The sequence below is a fragment of the Saccopteryx bilineata genome, chromosome 2 (assembly GCF_036850765.1).
Source record: "Saccopteryx bilineata isolate mSacBil1 chromosome 2, mSacBil1_pri_phased_curated, whole genome shotgun sequence".
NCBI classification, from domain to species: Eukaryota; Metazoa; Chordata; class Mammalia; order Chiroptera; family Emballonuridae; genus Saccopteryx; species Saccopteryx bilineata.
Window position 1 is genome coordinate 50,717,157 of NC_089491.1, and position 22,793 is coordinate 50,739,949.

At 41.5% G+C, this 22,793-nt stretch overlaps 1 protein-coding gene and 1 non-coding gene across 2 annotated transcripts in view; one reads left to right on the top strand and one right to left on the bottom strand.

The window, feature by feature from the left end:
• The window catches only part of LOC136324327 (guanine nucleotide-binding protein G(q) subunit alpha), a 314,246-nt gene extending 296,712 nt beyond the window's left edge, over positions 1-17,534 (top strand). The window contains exons 6-7 of the mRNA XM_066257045.1: positions 6,613-6,766; positions 13,542-17,534. Coding sequence (XP_066113142.1) covers positions 6,613-6,766; positions 13,542-13,732 — 345 coding nt within the window. The 3' untranslated portion in view covers positions 13,733-17,534. The remainder of the gene's footprint in view (positions 1-6,612; positions 6,767-13,541) is intronic.
• Positions 17,535-21,691: 4,157 nt separating this feature from the next.
• Positions 21,692-21,767, bottom strand: TRNAA-UGC (transfer RNA alanine (anticodon UGC)). The gene has a single exon. It is a non-coding gene; the product is annotated as a tRNA-Ala (tRNA).
• Between the last annotated feature and the right edge of the window lie 1,026 nt (positions 21,768-22,793).

Genomic DNA, 22,793 nt, shown 5'->3' on the forward strand with positions numbered 1-22,793 from the left:
CTCTTTCTCTGCCATCCTCTTTTCCTCCTCACTCCTCCTACCACACACGCTGGTGTGCACTAGTTTACTGTACAAGGGCCTGCTCTGTGATCTCATCTCACTGCCAAGAGACTGTAGGCCTGGAGATAAAGGCAAATATGTTCTATCTCTTTGCTTCTCTAAACATCCCATACAGGTAGAATACATTGATTCATATGCAGGAATTACAGTATTAGAATCTTCAGGAGCTCTATTTAAGCCTAGACAGTATGCCAGTTTGATCTCAAATAATCACTTGCAAAAATTTGCAAAGACTAAGTAAATCATGGAGGAAATAATACCTGTCCAGCTGAGTTTGGTATCCTTATTATTTCCATCCCTGTTGTCTGATTTGGATAGCACAAGTGGGATGGCTAGGGAGTATATTTAATTATTTCCCATTGCAACAGCTTCATTTATATATTATATCAGTTGTTTTCTTGGTTTGCTCTGGGGTTGAGAGTTTAGAACATTTTTAGAGATTTTTAAGATACTTGAAGAAACATTCAGGTATTAAATCAAAAGAACAAAATTGGCAAAATCTAAATGATTTTCCAGATTTTCATAAATTAGATATGTCTGGGCTTGAAATCATGAATAGGTTAACAGTGTACAATTCCAGTAAATAGGAAGATTGCACTGGATTTATAGTTTGGCCAGAGATTTGAGATAAGTGCATTGTCTAACCAAGAGGTTCTTATGTAGCTATTTTGTCATCTCTGATGGTAGCCACCAGTGAAAGTTATTGCCAGTGTATTGCGGTCGTAGCTAAGCCCTTTGGTGCATTTTGTTTCATTCTGTCCTCCCGTATCCTGGGGATAGAAGGAAACTGAGTTTCAGTCACTTGCGCAAGGTCACACGGAGTATTTAAGACAGAACCTTTGTTTCAAAGCAGAGTCTCTAGTTCACAGCTTTGACCCCTCCGTTCACCCCCTTTCGTCCAACAACAGGATCTTGGCACAGAATTTGTTTTGAATTCTGGTAGTGTTGACACCAGACAGGACATATAACAATGTGATCCTGTTGGAGATACAAAGTCAAATACACCAAGCTTTTTCCTAAATAATTGAGGGAGGAAACCCATATGCAGAAGACCTTGACTTGCAAATTTATTTTCATAAGGCTTTGAAGTAATTTTTCTTTTGGGTCATTGCATTTATTTACCCAGTTGACATATGTAAATGAAATAATTACCTAAGAAAATATGTTCCTAAGTCACTAACATCCATGTTAAGGATGCATGAATTTTTAAAGTATTCAAATTTGGTAAACAACAAATGATCATTTTGAGTTCAGTTTTACATGATCATGAGTTAGTACATAAAAAAGTCAACTAGCCCTGGCCGGTTGGCTCAGCGGTAGAGCGTCGGCCTAGCGTGCGGAGGACCCGGGTTCGATTCCCGGCCAGGGCACACAGGAGAAGCGCACATTTGCTTCTCCACCCCTCCACCGTGCTTTCCTCTCTGTCTCTCTCTTCCCCTCCCGCAGCCAAGGCTCCATTGGAGCAAAGATGGCCCGGGCGCTGGGGATGGCTCTGTGGCCTCTGCCCCAGGCGCTAGAGTGGCTCTGGTCGCAACATGGCGATGCCCAGGATGGGCAGAGCATCGCCCCTGGTGGGCGTGCCGGGTGGATCCCGGTCGGGCGCATGCGGGAGTCTGTCTGACTGTCTCTCCCTGTTTCCAGCTTCAGAAAAATGGAAAAAAAAAAAAAGTCAACTAGTCTTGATCTTTTAAGACAGCTGTTCTCAACCTGTGGGTCGCGACCCCGGTAGGGGTTGAACGACCAAAACACAGGGGTCGCCTAAAACCATTGGAAATACATATTTTATTTAAAAATGTATTGTATAATAAATATGTATTTTCCAATTTAAAAATGTATAATAAATATGTATTTTCCGATTTTAAAATGTATTGTATAATAAATGTATTTTCCGATTTAAAAATGTATTGTATAATAAATATGTATTTCCGATGGCTTTAGGCGACCCCTGTGTTTTGGTCGTTCGACTCCCGCCGGGGTCGTGACCCACAGGTTGAGAACCGCTGTTTTAAGATAATAACCTTTAATAAGGTAATTCATGAGGCAGTCTCAACGAGTATGTCTGTGAGGACATACCGAATCAGCATTTTCACAGATCTCTTTACTGGGTGTGTTTCAATTCTCCTCTGCTTTGCTTTTCTCCTTCCCTCCTTGTAATCTCTCCATTTATCAAGGTTCACCTCAAAATTACATTTAAATCAAATCTTTCCTTCTTGTGTGACCCCCACTCTTTTGTTGGCCGTCAGGTGGAACTGGAATTACACATTGACACTTCTGTCTTCTTTAGGCCTCCGGGACACAGACACCATCTCCAACATGTCATTCCCAGCTTCTAACAAACCTGCAGTGTGTGCTGAACGATGGGCAGACAAGGGCTAGGACAGTGTGTGCTGGGGGTGAGGAAGGAGCCAGCCCAGCACGGGCCCAGGAAAGGGTTTCTCAGGATGTCAGGTTGATCTGGGCCTTGAAGGGTTAGCAGTGAGGATAGCATTACAGGTCACAGGTCAAGAAAGTTCAGTCATGCTTGTGTGACAGTGACAACATTGAGTCCGTTTACGTGGAGGTGAGAGCCCTTGTATAGGGGTTCAGACTGAAGGTGTGTGCTGGGGTCCAGCCATGCTCCACTGTGGTGCCAGGCTGAGGAATCTGGGCTTTCACCCTGTAGGCAGCATTAATCATGTGTTAGTAGGGGATTATAGAAAACAGCAATGATCAGTTAGAGGTGTGAGCTCTTTCATGGGTGGCTTGAACAGGATTTTTCTGATGACAGGGGAAGTCAGTCTGCAGGCCATTGTGGTTACCCAGTGGGGAGCGGGTAGCCTGTCCTCCAGAGGCCAGGGATCAGGGTGAATGCTTCCCAGATCACTGGTTCCAGCCCATGGGAGGAGGGTTATCTGACCAGCACTGCCTTGATTCATTTAGGCTGCTGTATCAAAATACCATAGACTGGGTGGGTTATAAGCAACAAACGTTTATTTCTTATAGTTCTGGAGGCTGAGAAGCCCAATGTCAAGGTGCAGGCAGTTTTGGTGTCTGGGGAAGGCCTACTTCCTGGTTCATAGGTGGTTGGCTGTCTCTTTCTCCCTCCTCACATGGAGGACAGGTAAGGGAGCTCTCTGAGGTTGTTCCTAGTAGGATGATAATCCCAGTCACCTCCTAATGACTCTGCCTCCTAATACCATCACAATGGGGGTTAGGACTGCAACATGTAACATTCAGTCCACAGCAAGTATACTCTGCGTTAAGATGGACATTTCTGTGGCCACGTTCGCTCCAGGCAAGGTGACTGAGTGGAGACCAGCCAGGCTACTGTGCCCACTTGCTCATGGCCTGACTTCAGGTATTGTGGCCACTTTGCTCTTCCCATGCCCTTCTCTGTGTTGGGGCACAGACCAGGCAGGGCATACTTCTGGAAGGACCATCTAGTCTCTGCTACCTCTTTTCCAACATCCTCACCTGCATTGTAGACAAATGAATGGCCACCCTTTATTGAGAGAGACATTTGCTTTCAGTCCAAAAGATGTGGTAGCAGGGGTGGCGGGTGGCGACAGGAAACCCGAAGCCTGCGGGGGCCTCAGGCACAGGCCTGGCCTACCCAGGTAGCAGGGAGCCCTCTGTTTAGGATAGTAAAACCTTCATCATCAGCTATGCCTGTGTCTCATACCTTACTCTTTTCTCCCCTCCGCCCGTCCCCGTAACCCTGTGCTCTGCAAAGTGACTGAACAGCCAGCGCCATGAAGTCTCCTGGGACCCACTGTTCCCTCAAGATTGCAATTTCTACTGAGCCAAGTGGATTATGCTTCATGCTCTGTACACCACATTACTTTGTGAGATGAGGCATTGTGAAAATCTCATTTAGTCCATTTAAGATCTAGTCCAGGGGCTTTGATGTGGAGCACGTCAGTTTGTAAATATTCTCAATTGAGGGTGGCGGGGGGAGGCATAAGGAATTCTCACTGTGGAGGGAAAAAACCCAACTCATACAGCATCATGTCACAACCTCCACTCACGTTCGTTGGGACAGGGAAAAGAACAAAGCCAGCGAGGCCAGTTTCATCGCAGGACTTTGCTCTTGGCTGGATGTAGCACTCACACTTCTTATCCCAACGGTGGGCGAGAGTGTAGCCCTCCGAGTGTGACTTGAGTGTGATTTGCAAGCCGACAGCATTGCCCTCACTTGAGAGCTCATTTGGGAGGGAGATGTAGCCAGCTAGATCCACTACAAGTATTCAATATATTAAGAAACAAAAATATGCATCAAAGTAGCTTAAAAACTAAAATACTTATTGGCTGATATTAGTAAAAAGTCTAGAAATGTACCAAATTTAGGCATGGGAATTTTTCATTTATTTTTTGTTTTAATTTGTTTTTCAGTTACAGTTGACATACAATATTATCTTAGTTTCAGGTATACAACATAGTGCTTAGACATTTATGTGCCTTATAAGTGACCACCCCGATAAGTCTAGTACCCATCTGATACCATGCATAGTTATTAATAATATAATTGACTGTATTCTCTGTGCTGTAATTTATGTTCCCATGACTATTTTTATGACTGTCAATTTGTACTTCTTATCCCTTTCACCTTTCTTACCCATCCCACAAACCCTCCACCCATCTGACAACCATCAAAATCTTCTCTGGATCTGTGAGTCAGTTTCTGTTTTGTTTTTTACATTTCATGTATAAGGAAAAACATATGGCATTTGTCCTTCTCTGTCTGACTTATTTCACTTAGTATAATACCCTCTAGATCCATTCATGTTACCTCAAGTGGCAAAATTTTATTCTTTTTATGGCTGAGTACTAGTCCATTACATGTATGTACCACATCTTGATTCATTTGTCTATCAATGGACACTTAAGTTGCTTCCATATCTTGGCTATTGTAAATAGTACTGCAGTTAATATGAGGGAGAATATATCTTTCCAAATTAGTGTTTTGGATTTCTTTGGCTAAATACCCAGAAGTACAATTGCTGGGTCATAAGGTAGTTCTTTTTTTTGACTTTTTGAGGAATCTCCATACTGTTTCTAGTAGTGCCTATACCAACTTACAGTCCCACCTACAGTGCATGACCAAGCAGTTAAAACTAGGTGAACAGGACCTGGTTTCTTTTCCTGTTTCAAAATGGCTGCTAGCAGCTCCTGAAGCTACATGTCTCCTCTTTAACATTCTTAAAGGAAAGCACGCGTCTCTCTTCCAGAGTTCCCAACAAAAGTCTTGGACTAATTAAACCAATTTAGCTATTTAACTGAACTGAAGATTATACAGCAGGGTAGAGATGTGCTGAGTGCGTTTGGCCTAGATTGACCGGGTCCAGCCAACCAGGGTACCAGGGCAACATGATGTTCTAGCGTAAACCCTTGAACCTCCTATGAGCAGCAGAGGTGTGCTCGGTCACAGGCAGGCTTTTCATTGCCTGGAACTCAGTCATAACACATGGAACTAAATACATCGGGTTTGGAAAGTGTCGTATGTGTGTCTAGGAAGAAGCATGCCCATGCGCCACAGCATTTATATTCTTAGGGAAGGGGGATTCCCAACTCTGCTGCCTTTGTTTGTGACCCTAGGGTAGGAATTATTTAGAGGTGGGTGTGGCCGTGGGAGGAAGAACTGAGAAGGAGGTGTGGATGAAGCTCTCTGACTTTGGGCTGATGAGTGCATTTTTTAGAGGAGCTATTTGACTCAGGAGTAGCCTTGATTAGGATCTTCTTTATAGAGCAAGCTGACTAATTCTTTGAGAATCCATTGAGGTTTTATGTTACCAAAGTTGGTTTGGTAGTCTAGTTTCAGGTAAGAAAACCTTCTCAGAAATGCTGAAGGTTAGAAATGTTACATTTGTATCTCCGGGTAATTCTGTAGTCTCCATATAATCTCTGCAATCCTGTGTGAAAATTATAGTGAAACACAGGGAGAAAGTGTGCTCCAAATAATAGGAAATGTATGATCTAAAAATATTTTTCTACGTGTTTTCTTATCAGGGTGGGTGTGTATGTGTATACGTGGGTGTGTGTGGGTATGTGTGTGTAGAGAGAAGAGAGATGAAAGAGTAATAATTGTAGAAATAGGTGCACTTTGGGCAAAGAAGTAACTTTGTTTTCATTGTTTAAAAATAGAGGTAATTCTGATGCTCCAAACTAAACACAGCTTAAGAAACCCAAAAAATGAAACCTAGTATTTAACTCTTAATTCAAATCGTAAGTATTTGGTCATGAACAGATAATCTTTGGTTAAAATTTATGTCAGTTTCTCAGCTACAACATGATTCTCTAGGCTTTTAACTGATTCCTCTTAAGGTTGAAGGAGTTATCTCAACAGATTTATTATTATTCTCTTCTACTTGTCAACCTGAGAGTTTACAAAATGAAAACAGCCCTTATGTGCCCTGAGCCATTTGCATGTAAATCCTAATAAAAGTTAGAACGGCTCAGGTCAAGGCTACAAAAATCAGGTGCATACAGAAGACAAGCTGGACTTCCGAAATAAACACAGTTCACGGATTGAGTAATCAAGTAATTCACGCCTGTGTTTCTGATGATTTTTTTCAGAACCGAATGGAGGAAAGCAAAGCACTCTTTAGGACAATTATCACATATCCCTGGTTCCAGAACTCCTCGGTTATTCTGTTCTTAAACAAGAAAGATCTTCTAGAGGAGAAAATTATGTATTCCCACCTAGTTGACTACTTCCCGGAATATGATGGTAAGTCAGCACTGTCCAGCCCGCCCGGAGCTGGGGAGGTGTTTCCCAGCGCGAGAGCTGATACATTGTGGTGCACCCTTGTTGCCTTTGCCCTCGGCAGTGTGCATGTTGTGACTAAGGAAGGACGGATTTTTGTGTGCTCTATCTTTTAATGACATGAAACGTTTCTTTCCCTAACAATGCTGAAAGTTTATTTCAAAAGGGAACAACTTCTTGTATGTTTTGAAATAAGTGTATCAGAAGAGGGAACAATCCAGCAGTGTTGACCAGTTGTGTGTCAACCATTTTAATTCCCTTTCATCCCCCTTTCATTTGGTGGCAGTCTGCCTCTGCCTCTCTCTAGAGAGAGAGCACAGTTTTTCGTCAGCCCATGCTCTGAAGTCAGTCTGTCCAGGTTCAGATCCATATACCTTTTTATAAGACCACAATCAAGTCACTTAATTTCTTAGGACCAAATTCATGGGATTATTTTGTAGACTATAGTAGATAATATATGTGTGACATTTTAGCATGATGACTGTCACATAGTGAATATTCAGGAAATATTTAATTCTGGGAGGTTTCATGGGCCAGTGAAGTAACCATCCTTCTTAGGAAAGGTACCCATCCTTTCATCTCTTCCTTTAGCACAAGGGTCGGGAACCTATGGCTCGCGAGCCAGATGTGGCTCTTTTGATGGCTGCATCTGGCTCACAGACAAATCTTTAATAAAAATAATAATGTTAAAAATATAAAACATTCACAGGTATTACAGTCCATTCATTTCCTCCCGCTCTTGTTCATGGTTGCGGGTGGCTAGAGCCAATCACAGCTGTCCTCCAGGACAACACCAAATTTTTATCGGATAATGCATAATGTACACGGGTCGTTGTATGGCTCTCACAGAATTACATTTTAAAATATGTGGCGTTCATGGCTCTCTCAGCCAAAAAGGTTCCTGACCCCTGCTCTAGCATTTAGAGTCAATAGCACTCACTTCAGTCTTCATATGGCTTTGCATTACTACTTAAAGAGATTGTGCCTTCCCAAGTAGACTATAAGATCCTGAACATGACATCCAGCCTATTCTCAGAAATACTTGATCAGTTGACGACAAAATGCATCCATCCCCAGCCACTCTAAAACAAGTGAGTCACAGCTGCTGCCCCATAAAGTTTTATTGAAACAGCCATGCTCATTCATTGAGGCTCTGTCTGTGACTGCTTTCATGCTGCAACAGCAAAATTAAGTAGTCATGACAGAGATCCAATACCTAAGCTTTGACTCCCACCGAGTTCCAGCCCTGCCACGTACTGGCGATGATGCCTTAAACAAGTGATTCAACCACTCACCTTCTTCCTAAGAAAAGACTTGAACGGGATCATATAGTTAAGTCATGTAGCACAGTGCCTGCCACAGAGGAGCACAATCCCGAAGGACCTATTTTAGAGGGTGCTGGCAGCAAGAGAACAGGCTATTTTTAAAAATATTTCATCAACATGATACCTGGGCTGGCTATCAGTTCAACAGTATTTCTGGACTTCTATAAGGTCCCTCAGAAAGATGATTACTTCAAAAAACTAAGATTCAGTTTTGCGTCAAAATGCACTTGGTCCAGGGCTGCTGCGGAACAGAGTCGCTACATGTTTAAAGAACTGAAGTCCTCTCCCAAAGACATGAGGTCCTGAAGGATGGTGAGCTGAGAGAAGCATCGTTTGTGGGTGTCATCAGGAGTTAGAGATATTGCTGCTGTTGTTAGTGGTGTGTTCCCAGCCCCTCTCCGTGCACATTGTTCTTTGTGGGCACTTTCCCAGCCTGCATGGTGTTTTTACTTTTACCCTTTTTAATTTGCCACTAGCCTGCCACCAAGTCATTAATGCTCAAGACTGTGTTCCTCAGTCTCCCTGAGAAAACTACGGAAGGAACTGACTTCACGTGCAGTTAACATGTTCTCCCACAGCAAAAGGCTAGTTCTTTAAACAGAACATCTGCCCACATAAGATGTGTCCAAAGCCTCTGGCTTACACTGAAATACACATGCTTGTCTCACAGTCCTGGAAAGAGAGACTCATAATTTTTCTCCGAGCTTGGTGGGAATCAGCAGATGGGAAATGACCTCTCTCTCCGTACACAGCATCCCCCTGGAGGCCAGCATGTCTTCATGGCGGGCTCGCGTGGGGGTGACAGAGGGTTGATAATGGCACACCTGCCCCTCAGGAGCTCAAGCTGCTCTCTACAGCACACATGGCCACATCACACATTAGTTGTATTTTTCTGTGATAAAAGCCTTCTCTCTCTCTCTCTCTCTCTCTCTTTCAATTCCCAGTCCATGGACCAGTCCACCAGAAATGTTGTGCCACTCCGCCAAAGAGTTAACCACCCTGATGTTGTATGAAGATGACAGACCAGTGTTCTTAGTCAAATTGGCTTATGCTCAGGGTGATTTCTGCCTTAGCAGTCTCCAAAATAATTCTATTATCATCGGTTCTCAAGTGTAAAAAGGTTGAAAGCCATTGCTGATGCAACATCTTCCTGAACTCTTTACACATCTGCTTTGTCATATTTTCCTCAGATTCGCCATCACTATGAGTATTTTCCTTCCAATGTGTGCCTGTTGTGAAAACCTGAAGATGGTGTTACGGATAGTCTCCCCCAGTATACACACAACGCACATAGGAAACTTGGCCGTGGCAAAAAGGCACTTTGTTATTCACAAAGCAAATGCAGCTGTCATTTCAGAGACTCAAAGCCCTTGTGAGATGAGCTAAGACTGGAAAAACTGGAGATCCACTCTGCAGTGATGTTTTTATAATAAACATGTTTATAGTATTATAAATTTCACACTTCCACATTTCTGCACTTACAAGGTCTTAATTATAATAAATGCCATTTCTGCATTTCTCCTTAAGAAGGGAAATTATCATTTCCATATGGACTTGAATTGCAAAATTGTTCAAAGACTGGAATTCTGTTCCTCCTGTGATGGCTATAATGATTTCTTTGTAGTTTGTTTATTCAGATAACATCATTTATTCTTAAAAACATGACATAGGCCAAGTGCTCTTTAATGAACTTCAGTCTAGTTCTGATATTCTTTAGAATAAAAGGAAAAAATAAGTGTAGACTCATTTTGCCAAATAGGGGAAGAGCAAAATCATTTGGAAGTTCATTCATTCACAAGGTAAAAAGATAGTGTTCTTTTATGAAAAAAAGAAAGTTCCCCAACTCAATCTATTAGTTTTAGTTGTGTTTTTTATTGTTGCTATGGAGTTAGCAACTTGACTGTAATGTATTGAAAGAGATAGGAAAGTAAATAATTTTATGTATTTAAAATATTGTTTTTAGGCTTTGGCTGGTTGGCTCAGTGGTAGAGCGTCAGCCTGGCATGCGGAAGTCCTAGGTTTGATTCCCGGCCAGGACACACAGGAGAAGCACCCATCTGCTTCTCCACCCCTCCCCCTTTCCTTCCTCTGTCTCTCTCTTCCCCTCCCGCAGCCAAGGCTCCATTGGAGCAAAGATGGCCCGGGCACTGGGGATGGCTCTGTGGCCTCTGCCTCAGGTGCTAGAGTGGCTCTGGTCGCAACAGAGCGATGCCCCGGATGGGCAGAGCATCGCCCCCTGGTGGGCGTGCCGGGTGGATCCCAGTCAGGCGCATGCGGGAATCTGTCTGACTGCCTCCCCGTTTCCAGCTTCAGAAAAATACAAAAAAAAAAAAAAATATATATATATATATATACACACACACACACACACACACACACACACACACACACACCTTTCCACCCAATATAATACCAGCCTTCTTAATCATTTTTCAAAATCTCAATTCTAAGTACCTTATATAAGTGGAATCATGTCATATTTGTTCTTTTGTGTTTGGCTTCTCTTATTTGGCTTTACATTTTTAAGGTTCATGTATGTTATGAAATCCATCAGAACTTCATTTGTGTATACTACCGTTTGTTTATCCATTTCTCTGTTGTTGGACATTTTGGCTGGTCTGAATACTGCAGCAGTGAATATTGCTTTACAATATTGAAGTATCTGTTAAAGTTCCTATTTTCAATTCCTTTGGATATACAGGTGAGGCAAAAGTAGGTTTACAGTTTTTCATATGGAAAATAATACAATAATTAATCAATATAATACAAGAATAAACTGTGTTTCCCATACTCATAACTATAAACCTACTTTTGCTCCATGCTTTATATATAGGAATAGAATTGCTGGGTCATGTGGTAACTCTGTGCAGCTTTTTGGGGAACCACCAAACTGTTTCCCACAAGACTGTACCATTTTCATTCCCACCAACAATACACAAGGGTTCTAATTTCTCCACATCCTTGTCAACACTTATTTTCTACTTTTTTGATTATAGCCATTCTAGTAGACAGAAAGTGGTATCTCAGTATGGTTTGATTTGCATTTCCCTAATGATTAATGATGTTGAGCATCTTTTCATGTATTTATTGCCCATTTTATATCTTCTTTGGAGAAATACATATATTCTTTATATATAGTTTTATATGAACCCCTTACTATGTTATTTGCAAATATTTTTTCACATTCTGTAAGTTGTTTTTACTTTCCTGATAATATCATTGATACACAAAGTTTTTAATTGTGATGAAGTCCAGTGGATCTATTTATTCTTTTGTTGCTTCTGATTCTGGGGTCATATCTAACAATCCATTACAAAATTATTAGTTAAGTTTTTAATATATCCTGATAAAGCTATCACAGTCTTTCTTCAAAGCATCTAGAACAGTGCTTGGCACATACAAGACCCTGAAAAAAATGTGTGAAAATATAAACCAACTTTTTTTATCATTACACATAATGAATTGGTTTATAAATGTGGTGTGCTCAAAAACACCAGAAGTCTGCAGAGTACGGCTGTAGTTGGACCTGATACTAAGGCACAGGTGTTCTATTCTGACAGAGATTTCAGTCTTGAGAATGTAAACTCATCCATAACAGGGGGACCTCGGGAGGGGGGGCAGACTGACAGGAGAGCCTGAGGCAGCTATATGATCTGTGTGCACATTATATAGCTGAGAGCAGCACAATTAACTCAGTCCAATAGACGTGAGCTGTCATCCCCCTACTAAAGAGCCTGCAGTGGCTCCCTATCACCCAAGGAATCAAAGCAAAACAGCCTGGCCTTTAAGCCAACAGTCTGTTTTCACCTAACATTTTTTGGATGGATGTATGTGCAAGATAAAGTGACAAAGAGAAGCAAATACACATGGTAGTGTTGGAGAAGATGATTATAACCAATCAAATCTGCATGCAGAACTTAACACCCAAAAAACAAACAATCCAATTAAAAAATGGGCAGAGGACCTAAAGAGGACATACAGATGGCCAACAAAGATGCTCAACATCACCAGTCATCAGGAAAAGTAAATTAAAAGCACAGTGAGAGTGCCTGACCAGGTGGTGGCTCAATGGATAGAGTGTCAGACTGGGATGCAGAGGACTCGGTTTCGAAACCCTGAGATCACCAGCTTGAGTGTGGGCTTATCCTCCTTGAGCACGGGCTCACTAGCTTGAGCCCAGGGTGCTGGCTTGAGCATGAGATCACAGACATGACCCCATGGTTGCTGGCTTGAGTTCAAAGTTCACTGGCTTGCAACCCAAAGTTGCTAGCTTGAAGCCCAAGGTTGTTGGCTTGAGCCCAGGGTTGCTGGCTTGAGCAAGGGGTCACTCACTCTGCTGTAGCCCCCGGTCAAGGCACATATGAGAAAGCCATCAATGAACAACTAAAAGTGCTGCAACAAAGATTGATGCTTCTCATCTCTCTCCTTTCCTGTCTGTCTGTTCCTATCTGTCCCTCTATCTGTCTGTCATACACACACAAAAACAAACAAAAAACAGTGAGATATCAACTCACACCTGTCAAGAGTATCATCAAAAAATCAAGTGTTGTTGAGGAAATGAGGAAATGGAGAAAAGGGAACCCTCGTGCACTGTTGGTGGGATTGTAAACTGGTACAACCACTATGGAAAAACAGTAAGGAGCTTCCTCAAAAAATTGAAAATAGAACTATCATTTGATGTAGCAATTCTGATCAGATATTCATCCAAAGAAATCCAAAAAGACATATTCACCCCATGTTCATTGCAGCACTATTTACAATAGCCAAGATATGGAAGCAACCTGAGTGTCCATTGATAAACAAATGAATAAAGATTAAGTACATATATACAATAGACTATTACTCAGCCCTAAAAAGAATGAAATTTTGCCACTTGAGACAACATGAATTGACCTAGGGGGTATTATGCTAAGTGAAATAAGTCAGACAGAGAAAGACAAATACCATATGATTTTGCTTATATGTAGAATCTAAAAAAAAATAAAACAAACTCATAGAGACATAAAATAAGCTGATGGTTGCCAAATGGGAGGGGGTTGGAGGCTGGTGGAAAAGGTGAACAGATTAAGAAGTACTAATTGCCAGTTATAAAACAGTCCCAAGGATATTAAATGCAGCATTGGGAATATAGTCAGTAATATTACAATAATTATGAATGGTGTCAGATGATGGGCACTAGACTTATCAGGGTGACCACTTCATGAGTTATACAAATGTTGAATCACTATGTTGTACACCTGAAACTAATAAAATATGTGAACTGGAATTGAAAACATATATATGGGTACCTTATTTTTAAAAGGTTGTAGGATAGATATCATCTTTATGAGCATTGACCCATTCAGTACAAATTATTGAGCGAACACATTAATGCATCAACTAACAAACTGTCCCTCTCCTCCCTTGGCCAACAGGACCCCAGAGAGATGCCCAGGCAGCTCGAGAATTCATCCTGAAGATGTTCGTGGACCTGAACCCAGACAGTGACAAAATTATCTACTCCCACTTCACATGCGCCACAGACACCGAGAACATCCGCTTTGTCTTCGCTGCCGTCAAGGACACCATCCTCCAGTTGAACCTGAAGGAGTACAATCTGGTCTAATTGTGCCTCCTCGACACCGCCCTTCCCTTCCTTGGTGGGCTATCGAAGCTATACAAGAGGGACTGTATTTCTGTGGAAAACAATTTGCATAATACTAATTTATTGCCGTCCTGGACTCTGTGAGCGTGTCCACAGAGTTTGTAGTAAATATTATGATTTTATTTAAACTATTCAGAGGAAAAACAGGATGCTGAAGTACAGTCCCAGCACATTTCCTCTCTTTTTTTTAGGCAAAACCTCGTGACTCAATGTATTTTAAATTCTCAGTCATGCACTCACAAAGATAAGAGTTGTTCCTCTCTCTCTCTCTCTCTCTCTTTCTTTCTTTTCTATTGAGCAAAGCAAAGTTGATTTCCTTTTTCCTAACCCATACGTCCCTCCTGATTTTTCCTGGGTTACAATGGCCTTTATTCCAGTTCCATTCTTGGTCAGGAATGGCTGCTTTTTCTCTCAAATGAAGCAGTCAGGACCCTGTCATTCAATTTAAGCCATCAACATCAGCTTTATTTAACAGTTTGTGGTTTTTGCTGAAGGATTATAAGTATTAATACTATGGTTTTAAATGTATTGCTCTGGATACACATGCAGAGTTTTTATATAAATATATCGTCTTGCCTCACTTTGGGCTGGATGCCCGTGTAATGGTTGTCATTTCTTTAGGAGTTCTGCTTTCAGCCGATCACTCCTTGATCACTCAGAGAAGTGTGCAGAAGTCAGTAAGACAAGGGCAGAGACCCACAGAAGGAATCCTTTCTTTTGAAATGCCATGTGCCATTTTCCTTCCTCCCTTCCTTGCTTTTTTCATTTTTCACCCTCTCTTCTTTAAATTACAGATGCCAAAAAAATATGCCAATAGACACTACATTACCCAATGGCTGCTACCCAGAGCCTTTTCATAGGTTGCTCTTCATATTTTTCTCCCTTGGTTAAGATTTTTCCTCCCTTTTTTTCTTAGTGTTTGGGCCACAATTTTTAGATGACTTTTATTATGGATATGTGTTGCCAAAGCTGGCTTTTTGTAAAACAGCATAAGAACTTAAAAGCCAGTATCTTAAAATGAAAGAGACTGTGAAGCCTAAAATGATTGGCTGAGAATGAACCTGAAACACCAATTGCCAAACAGTTGGTAACTGTAAATTTGATTCTCATGGTCCATTCTTGTCTTTGACCTTAAATTGCATTGTTTTGTCTCCGTGTTCCATGTTGAATGTCCAAATTGGAAGTGTGGAAAAGTGTCCTCTGTGATACGACATGAAAATTGCTTGTGTCTATTCATTTGCAGCCAGTTTTACTCTCTTTTATGTTCTTTAAGGTTGAGTAGGTCTGCCAAGAACATTGATAGTATTACTCTGACACCTTTACTTTGCAAAATAAGAAGCTACTGCTAGTTTACCACCTATGAACCTTTTTCAACTGGTGACTGGTTAAGCTAAACTTAAGGAAGATGTGAACGTAACTCAAACTTAACCTCTCATTGTTCTGTAGAACATGTATTTATGTAACCGAACCTGCTAAGAGAGATGTTTGGAGTTCCCTATGTGCAGTTTTCAACAAATGCAAAAAGTATAGCACATGCATTGATGAGCTATCTGCCGAGCGGCTTGTGTTGAAATATGATTTAAGAAAATAAATCATGATTTTTTTAAACCTGCTGGGAAGTTAGAATTAGGCCATGACACTGGTCTCATTTTAACTAGTAATACTATTTGGCATGAGTCTAAACTTCCATATAAACCACTCCCTTGGAACAACAAAGGGGAGGGAGAAAGTCAATGGCTTATTACATGAGTACCAGAGTTACTAAATAGTAATGAAATGTTCTCATTCTCGACTCTCCTGGCCTCAAACAACACAGGTTACTTTTTTCCTTGCTCAGAAGCACCTATGATTTAATTAAGAACAGACTCCTGTAGGTATAGTGCAATTATGAATGCTCGAATCATTGTACATACATCTTTCTCTTGATATTGCAGCATCCATACTGGCTTTGTGGTCATTAATTTTTTTGGCAGATTGAATGTGCTGTATTGATATGTATCTATGTAATTGTATGTCTTATAGCTAATTCACATTTTGAATAATGTTATTTTATTTACTTTTTTAAGAGAGGAGAATGTAAATTTGTCAGTTTATTTCTGACTAGGGATATTTTTTTTTCCATTTAGAAAAGAAGAAAAAAAAACCTTACTATCGTACAGAGCGGTACTAGCATCGTGCTGTATAAAATCATTTGCACATTCCTGAGTAGAGGTATACTGACTATAAGACCCAAAGGTAATTTCATAGCAAAACACATCAAATCAGTCAGAGCTTTTATACAAACATGGAAACCAACTTTGTAGAACTTTTGCCATTTGACCTAGGATTGGAATATGAGCTTTTATACAATTCATATTCTTATTTGGCAAATGCACAGTTTAGTATTACCTCTCTGATGGCCTTTATTAGAAAGGCAGTTTTAGAAGCTATTGTGATCCATTAAGGAAATGTTTTAACAGCTAGAGACCACTGCTTGCCTGAAAGGGCGATCTTAAATTTGGTGCAGCAAAAAAAAAAGAAAAAAAGAAAAAAAAAGAAAAGAAAAAAGTAAACATTTGAAGGCCTACAGTATGTATAGAAAAAACCTCATCACAAGATCATAAGTGTTACAGTTGTAGGGAATCAAGATACTCTATTTAATAGACCTATAGTAGATTGTAGTCGATTAAACCTGATTCAAAGCTCAGAAGAAGCTGAGCAAAACAGGGAAGATTGTTATATTTGTCTTTAGGAAATTGGGATGGAATTGCTATGCAGAACTGAGGTTTGTGGACTCACTGTTCCTCTTAGGGTGCATGACAAGATCCCTTCTCTTGAGAAAGGAAAAAATTGATCACCCTAGTGCAGTGAGGCCTCCCAGCCTAATTGTATCCACACTAGTCAATTGAAGCTAAAGGATTTTCTCTTTTGTTTCTTTGTTTGGGGTTTTATTGAAGGGGATAGGGGAGGGAAGGGATTCTTTTCAGTTTTGTATAAAAACAAAGTTTACTCATGCTTTATATTATATTGTGATTGCAGGCGTTATAAGCGTGTGCCACTGGACTCCTATTTATGCTCTAGGTAACAGAGGCCTGTGGCGAGTTTTATGGTGATTTGGGCATGTCTTAGAAACAAAAACAACAAAAACACCTTTCTTCAGTGTACCAAGGCAAGCAGCCATTTCATGACTCACCTAACACATTGCAGTGTGCCAGTTTACAGATGATTTCTCCCTTCTTTGCATGACATGGCAGTTCCGACCCACAGAGAATTCCTTATTTGTAAATTGGAGGTTTGTATTATGCCTTACAGAGCCTAAATTCAGAAGTCTGTGCCTCATATCTGAAACAAAGGGAAACAACACGTCCATGCAACAGTAACTACATCCCTTCTAGGTTTTTTTTTCTTTCTTCAATATTTCCATATAAAGAGCTCTGTTGAATGTCATGAACAGACTGGGGGGGTGGTCTTCTTAGGAACCTGCATATTTGTTTAGCCGATGACATCTACAAAAGGTATTTGAAGAACACCTGAAACTTGTAATTTTTTGTAGATTAACTAGCAGGTCTAATATTTTAAAAAGGTAAATCAGCTAAAGGACAATTTACTTTTTGTACTTCAGACTATCTTGATTGTTAAGGTGTACGAACTGTAATCTTAAAATTTTTACTGCCACATGATTGTAAATTTTAGTTGTCTTAAGTTAGGAATCGGTGAAATGCTATTTATGCTGGATTTGGGTCAAACTGACTTATTTGCAAAAAAAAATAAAAATAAAAAATAATGGGAAGAAAGGGCTGCATAATGAAATGCTGCAAGACTCAGATATTGGTTGGAAATAACCTTCAAATTACCTTCAATTTCCCTTTGTTTTCAATTTCTCTAAAAAGAACGAATGAAACGAAATATAGCAGAATGTTAACCCATATAAAAATAAAGTGTACCCAAATATTATAATGTATATTGCTGCTCTTCTTAAAATTAAATAAGGGTTTAAAACCACTTAATTGGTAATTGACAACATCTCAGTTGATACAAATAAGGTATGCTTGGTATACACATTAATATTTTCTTCCAAAGATACATATCTTTGGTTAGAAACACACAGAAATTAAAATGAATAATATCATATGTTTATCTCTCTCTACAGATTTCCAGCATATGTAGCGTTAATAGATCTGTCCTGGTAACTATGTCTTTGGGATTTCATCTTGGTTCCATCAAATTAGAAAAAGAAAATGGCCTACTTGTATATGATTAGCTAGAGATTTTTGGAGCCAGACACCTGCTGTTTAGTAGCTACTTAATACAGAGTCTCAACTTGTCATTTGTTTTTCTCACAGAATAATAAACCATTTCCTGCCTTCTCCCCAACTACCAACGCCCTTTCAATAACACTCTTGCCTCTAGAATCATCTGTTCCAAGTATGCATACACACCTAGCACATAATAGGTGCTCAAATATTAATTTCCTTCTGACCTCCCTTCTCGATCATGTACCTCCATTTCCCCACATGATTCCAACCCGATAGTAAATGACATTTACATGTTATTAAAACACCTATTGGGTAAAATTGGATCTTACATGGATAAAGGAATTCTGATTTTCATATAAGCTGTGTGTGGTAAACAGGAAAGAAAATATCAGGGAGGAAGATATTCAGTAGAATATTTTTTAAGTTTTAGAAGAAAGAGAAAAATTAGCATGTAACTTTGTTCAAGTTACTTTGACGGAAATGTGCAGGTGGATTTCTTTTCCTCAAAGAACTCTAAATGCAACAGCCTCTTGCTGGATGCCTCACCTGTCATCACTGGAAACCCTTACCAGACCTATGTATTTAGGGAGTTTTGTCAGAAAACATTTTTAACTTGCAGTATTTAAAAGAATCATATTTACTGTTCTTAAAATGTCATTCAAATGCATGTATTGTCTATTGTTTGGGGACGGGAACTAGTTTTGCAAAAAACACCTAATGTTGTATAATAATGCCCCACTGATCTTGCTGGTTAAAAATACAGTATTTTTGGCCATAATTTTGTACTACAGTATTCTTCATTTTTGAGTTTTGCTTCTCTTGAAGTTGCCCAAGCTTTTCCCAGAGTGTTTTTTTATTATTAGCTATATTAGAATAAATCTTTTCTTCCTTAAAACACTTCATACTGTACATGCATTTCCCAAAGGAGACAGGTTCAGTAGGATCTAAACCAACCAAAAAATGTCTTACCCCTTCTGTATATAATCAGAATATTCAGAATATTCAGTCTCCTTTAGTAGGAATATCTGTATTGATAGTATTGATCAAGTTAGTTTTTGTTTAAAAAAAAACAAACTTGCCCTGATTTAGGGTTGCAAGCAACTGTAAAAATAAATGTATGTAGCTGCTCAATAAAGACTTACAAGGGCCCTGTTTTCAGCCTGCAGCAGTCTCCTAACAAGAAAGAACACAGGCCAGAGGGGGCGGTGCTTGCCTTCTTTAGAGTTTTCCGCTTCAACAGTGCAGTGAGTGGGTGCACTCCATGGGGGCACAAGGACTGTGTCTGTGACGTTTAGAAGCACTCATCTAGGCTTTTGAGATCAGCGTAAAAAAAAAAAGAAGTAGCTTTTCTTTTGCTAGCAAATTTGTAAAGTTGGTGACACGTGTTGTTCCAGAGACCTGGAGCCTGTGTAGGGACTTCAAACCCTGACAAAAGCAAAGCCGGTTCCTGCTCGCTGTGAGCGGGTCTCAGCGCTTGACAGCCCAGCCCTTGCTGAGGGAATCTGGTATTGCAGAACACAGTTCCGTCAAAGTACTTTAGAGAAGAAAGTCATTTTTACCAAGACGCCTTTGGTTTAAGGCTCTCTTCTCCCATTCTTGCATGTTTTAGAGACCGTTTCCAATAGATGGTGTTCCCCTTCTCTAGGTCTTAACTATTAAGGGAATGGTGTGACTGGGAACTGGCATTTAGTACAGGCCTGGAGCGATCAGTTCCCGCAGCCTTTGCTGAGAAAGCAGGGAGTCGAGCAGCCCCCAGCTCTCCCCACTCAGTGGCCCTCTAACCCCGTTAGACCATTCAGAGCTGGCTCCACCTACATCATCCTCTTGAAGACCCTCTCTGTCCCCAGGAAAACCATGAAGTCGCTGAACATTATTTGATCAAACCCCAGTTATTTTAACTGGACCTTTGATTCATAGAGCAAGCCTGCCTAGTCCCAATTTTTTTTTTTTTTTTTTTTTGTCATATTCTTTTGGAAGCAATAAAAAAGGCAATGGATCTGAAAGCTTTGCCTGGCTCTTCATCTTCCCTGCCTCCTCCCCTTTTTCTTAGTTTGTGATAGCCTGAGTGCTGCCTCTTAGAAGCAGTTAAACCATAGCAAACATTGGGGGCAGAGCTTGATGCTAAGACATAGCAGTGATTCCTGGATAATGTGTACAGAGCAATTTCTGATGGTAAGTTAGACAGTGGATTTCCTCTTTAATGTTGAGTCATTAAAATGCTCTTCCGTTCCTCCATGATTAAAGCTCTGATTGAAATTTTGATCAGGGTTGGAGGGTGGGAGGCAATGGTTAAGAGTGGGTGTATGGCCAGTAGTCGTGGCCATCACAGCCACGGCCAGGCAGGTGCAGGTTCCCATGAGATTTGGACTGATGGTAATGAAACTGCGGAGCCAAAAACTGGTGGCCCTTGCCTTTTATTTTAGCCTTGCAACCGGCCAGTGAGTAAAAACACACAGGGCACCAAAACCTGCTCACACATTCTCCGGTTCCACAACCAGGAGAATCTTTTCCAGGTTTTTCTAGAATCAAAGGCCCCCCCACCAGCTTCAGTCCCTCTGGTCCCCCATTTCCTTCTCTCTGCACAAACTGCAAAAACATGGCCTCCTTCCTCCTCCTCCTTTCTTCTTAAAACTTTTTGGCGTGAAACCCCTCCTCTAGCACACATTAGCATAACAAAGCCCCCTCCCAAGCAGGAAGGTAATTAGCAGTTTCACAGGTCACATATTGGGGCAGCAGCCATTTTTGACAATAAAAGTGGGCAAAATCAAATAACAAATTTTACAAACTTATTTGCCCAACAGTGGGCTTCGAGTTAGTTCATTTTGTTTCAAGTTATCTATGCATTACCATTGTCCCTTTGTCTTACTCCCTGGGCTAATTAAAACAGGTATCCAGTTATTTGCAAGGAACAGAACAGTGTATTTTACAGAAGTTTCCTAGGTCCCTGCAAAACAAGACCTTGGTTATAAAATATAGGTCTCTTTAAAATCTAAGATTCTGAAGATTCTTTTTTCTTTAAATTCTTATACTTCAAGACCTGACCTCTGATCTGTTTTGATTTTCTCTCTTAGAGAAACATCCTATTTCTCTAAGAATGTGCAAAGGTATTTTACTGTTCCATTAGCCTGTGGTACAATAAGACAACTTGCCCTCTTTGAGGAAGAGGGTAATTAAACCAAATGATAACGAAGAGCTGCTGGCAGGAATCCCATGGTGCGGCCTTCTTCAGCCCTGTTCAAGCATCCCTGACCCTGAAGGAGGTGCTTTTGCACCTTAGAGGATTGTGGGCCTGTCCATCGAGATGGACCGCAAACAGAAGGGCCCCTGGGACTTGCCCTCTGTTCTTTGTTTGCCCATATACTTACACGGTGGATATTTTTTGTATTTTTCTGAAGCTGGAAACGGGGAGAGACAGTCAGACAGATTCCCACATGCGCCCGACCGGGATCCACCCGGCACGCCCACCAGGGGCACGCTCTGCCCACCAGGGGGCAATGCTCTGCCCCTCCGGGGGGTCGCTCCGCTGCGACCAGAGCCACTAGCGCCTGGGGCAGAGGCCAAGGAGCCATCCCCAGCGCCCGGGCCATCTTTGCTCCAATGGAGCCTTGGCTGCGGGAGGGGAAGAGAGAGACAGAGAGGAAAGCGCGGCGGAGGGGTGGAGAAGCAAATGGGCGCTTCTCCTATGTGCCCTGGCCGGGAATCGAACCCGGGTCCCCCGCACGCAAGGCCGACGCTCTACCGCTGAGCCAACCGGCCAGGGCCCTTACACGGTGGATATTTAAAGCATCTTAGAAATGAGGGGACCAGGAAAAGACTGACTGGCAAATGGGGTTCGGCAAACCCTAGAAATCTGCAGTTGGGAATTCCACACCGTGCACCCAGCCGCCGGGAAGCAAACACAGCCGCTGACCGGACCGTGTCTGTGTCTACTCTGGGGTACGCCTCCCCTAGGATGCCAGGCCTGCTGGAGTGGGAACCCATGCTGCCTGCCACTCTGACCAGGAGATGCAAGGCCCACGTCAGGCATTAGAGCAACAGTGATTATATTTCTGGGATCACAGCAGCATTAGCAAAAAGGCCCTGCTTTCTTTTTGTGGAATAGGAAAGGGCCCACCCAGAGGTATCCTGGTAGATGGCTAACAGTGGGGAGAGGGTGGCAGTGCTGGATGGAGGCACTGGTTGATAGGGGCTGCTTATTCCCGCTGTGTACATAAATGCCTCCACCGTGCCTAGGTTTAAACTACTGACTGGTGATGTCACTGAACTCAGAGTTGGGAAGAGATTCTGACAATGGGTGCTCTCAAACTGCACTACCCAGCACCCTAAGTCTTCTAAGGCAATTTTCTGTAAACCTGGGTAAATGGCAGCGAGACATGACTACCTGGCCACTGCATCCAGGGCATATGCATTCCTGCTCCTTGTGACCTGGGGCCGAGTACCAGATGCTCCTGCTGGGCTCAGGCGAACAGCAGCCTGGCCAGAAATACGAACTACTTAAACTCTCAAAGGGAATGGATAGCCTGGAAGCTGGGAGCTAAGAATGCAAAACCAATTTGAATATCAGATTTATGTAACACTTTGTGAGTTTGAGCATGTGTGTGTGCGTGTGCGTGCGTGTGTGTGTGTTCGTGAACTGTCCCCACATCTCCAGGCAGGTCAACTGATGCTAAACACAGAAAAAGCCTGTACAAATGTTCCTGTCAGTTGGGTGACAACACGAATCCTAAATGTTTTTAAAAACTAATCCTATGCATGTATGAGGTACATGTAGAATTTTAAAACGCTTT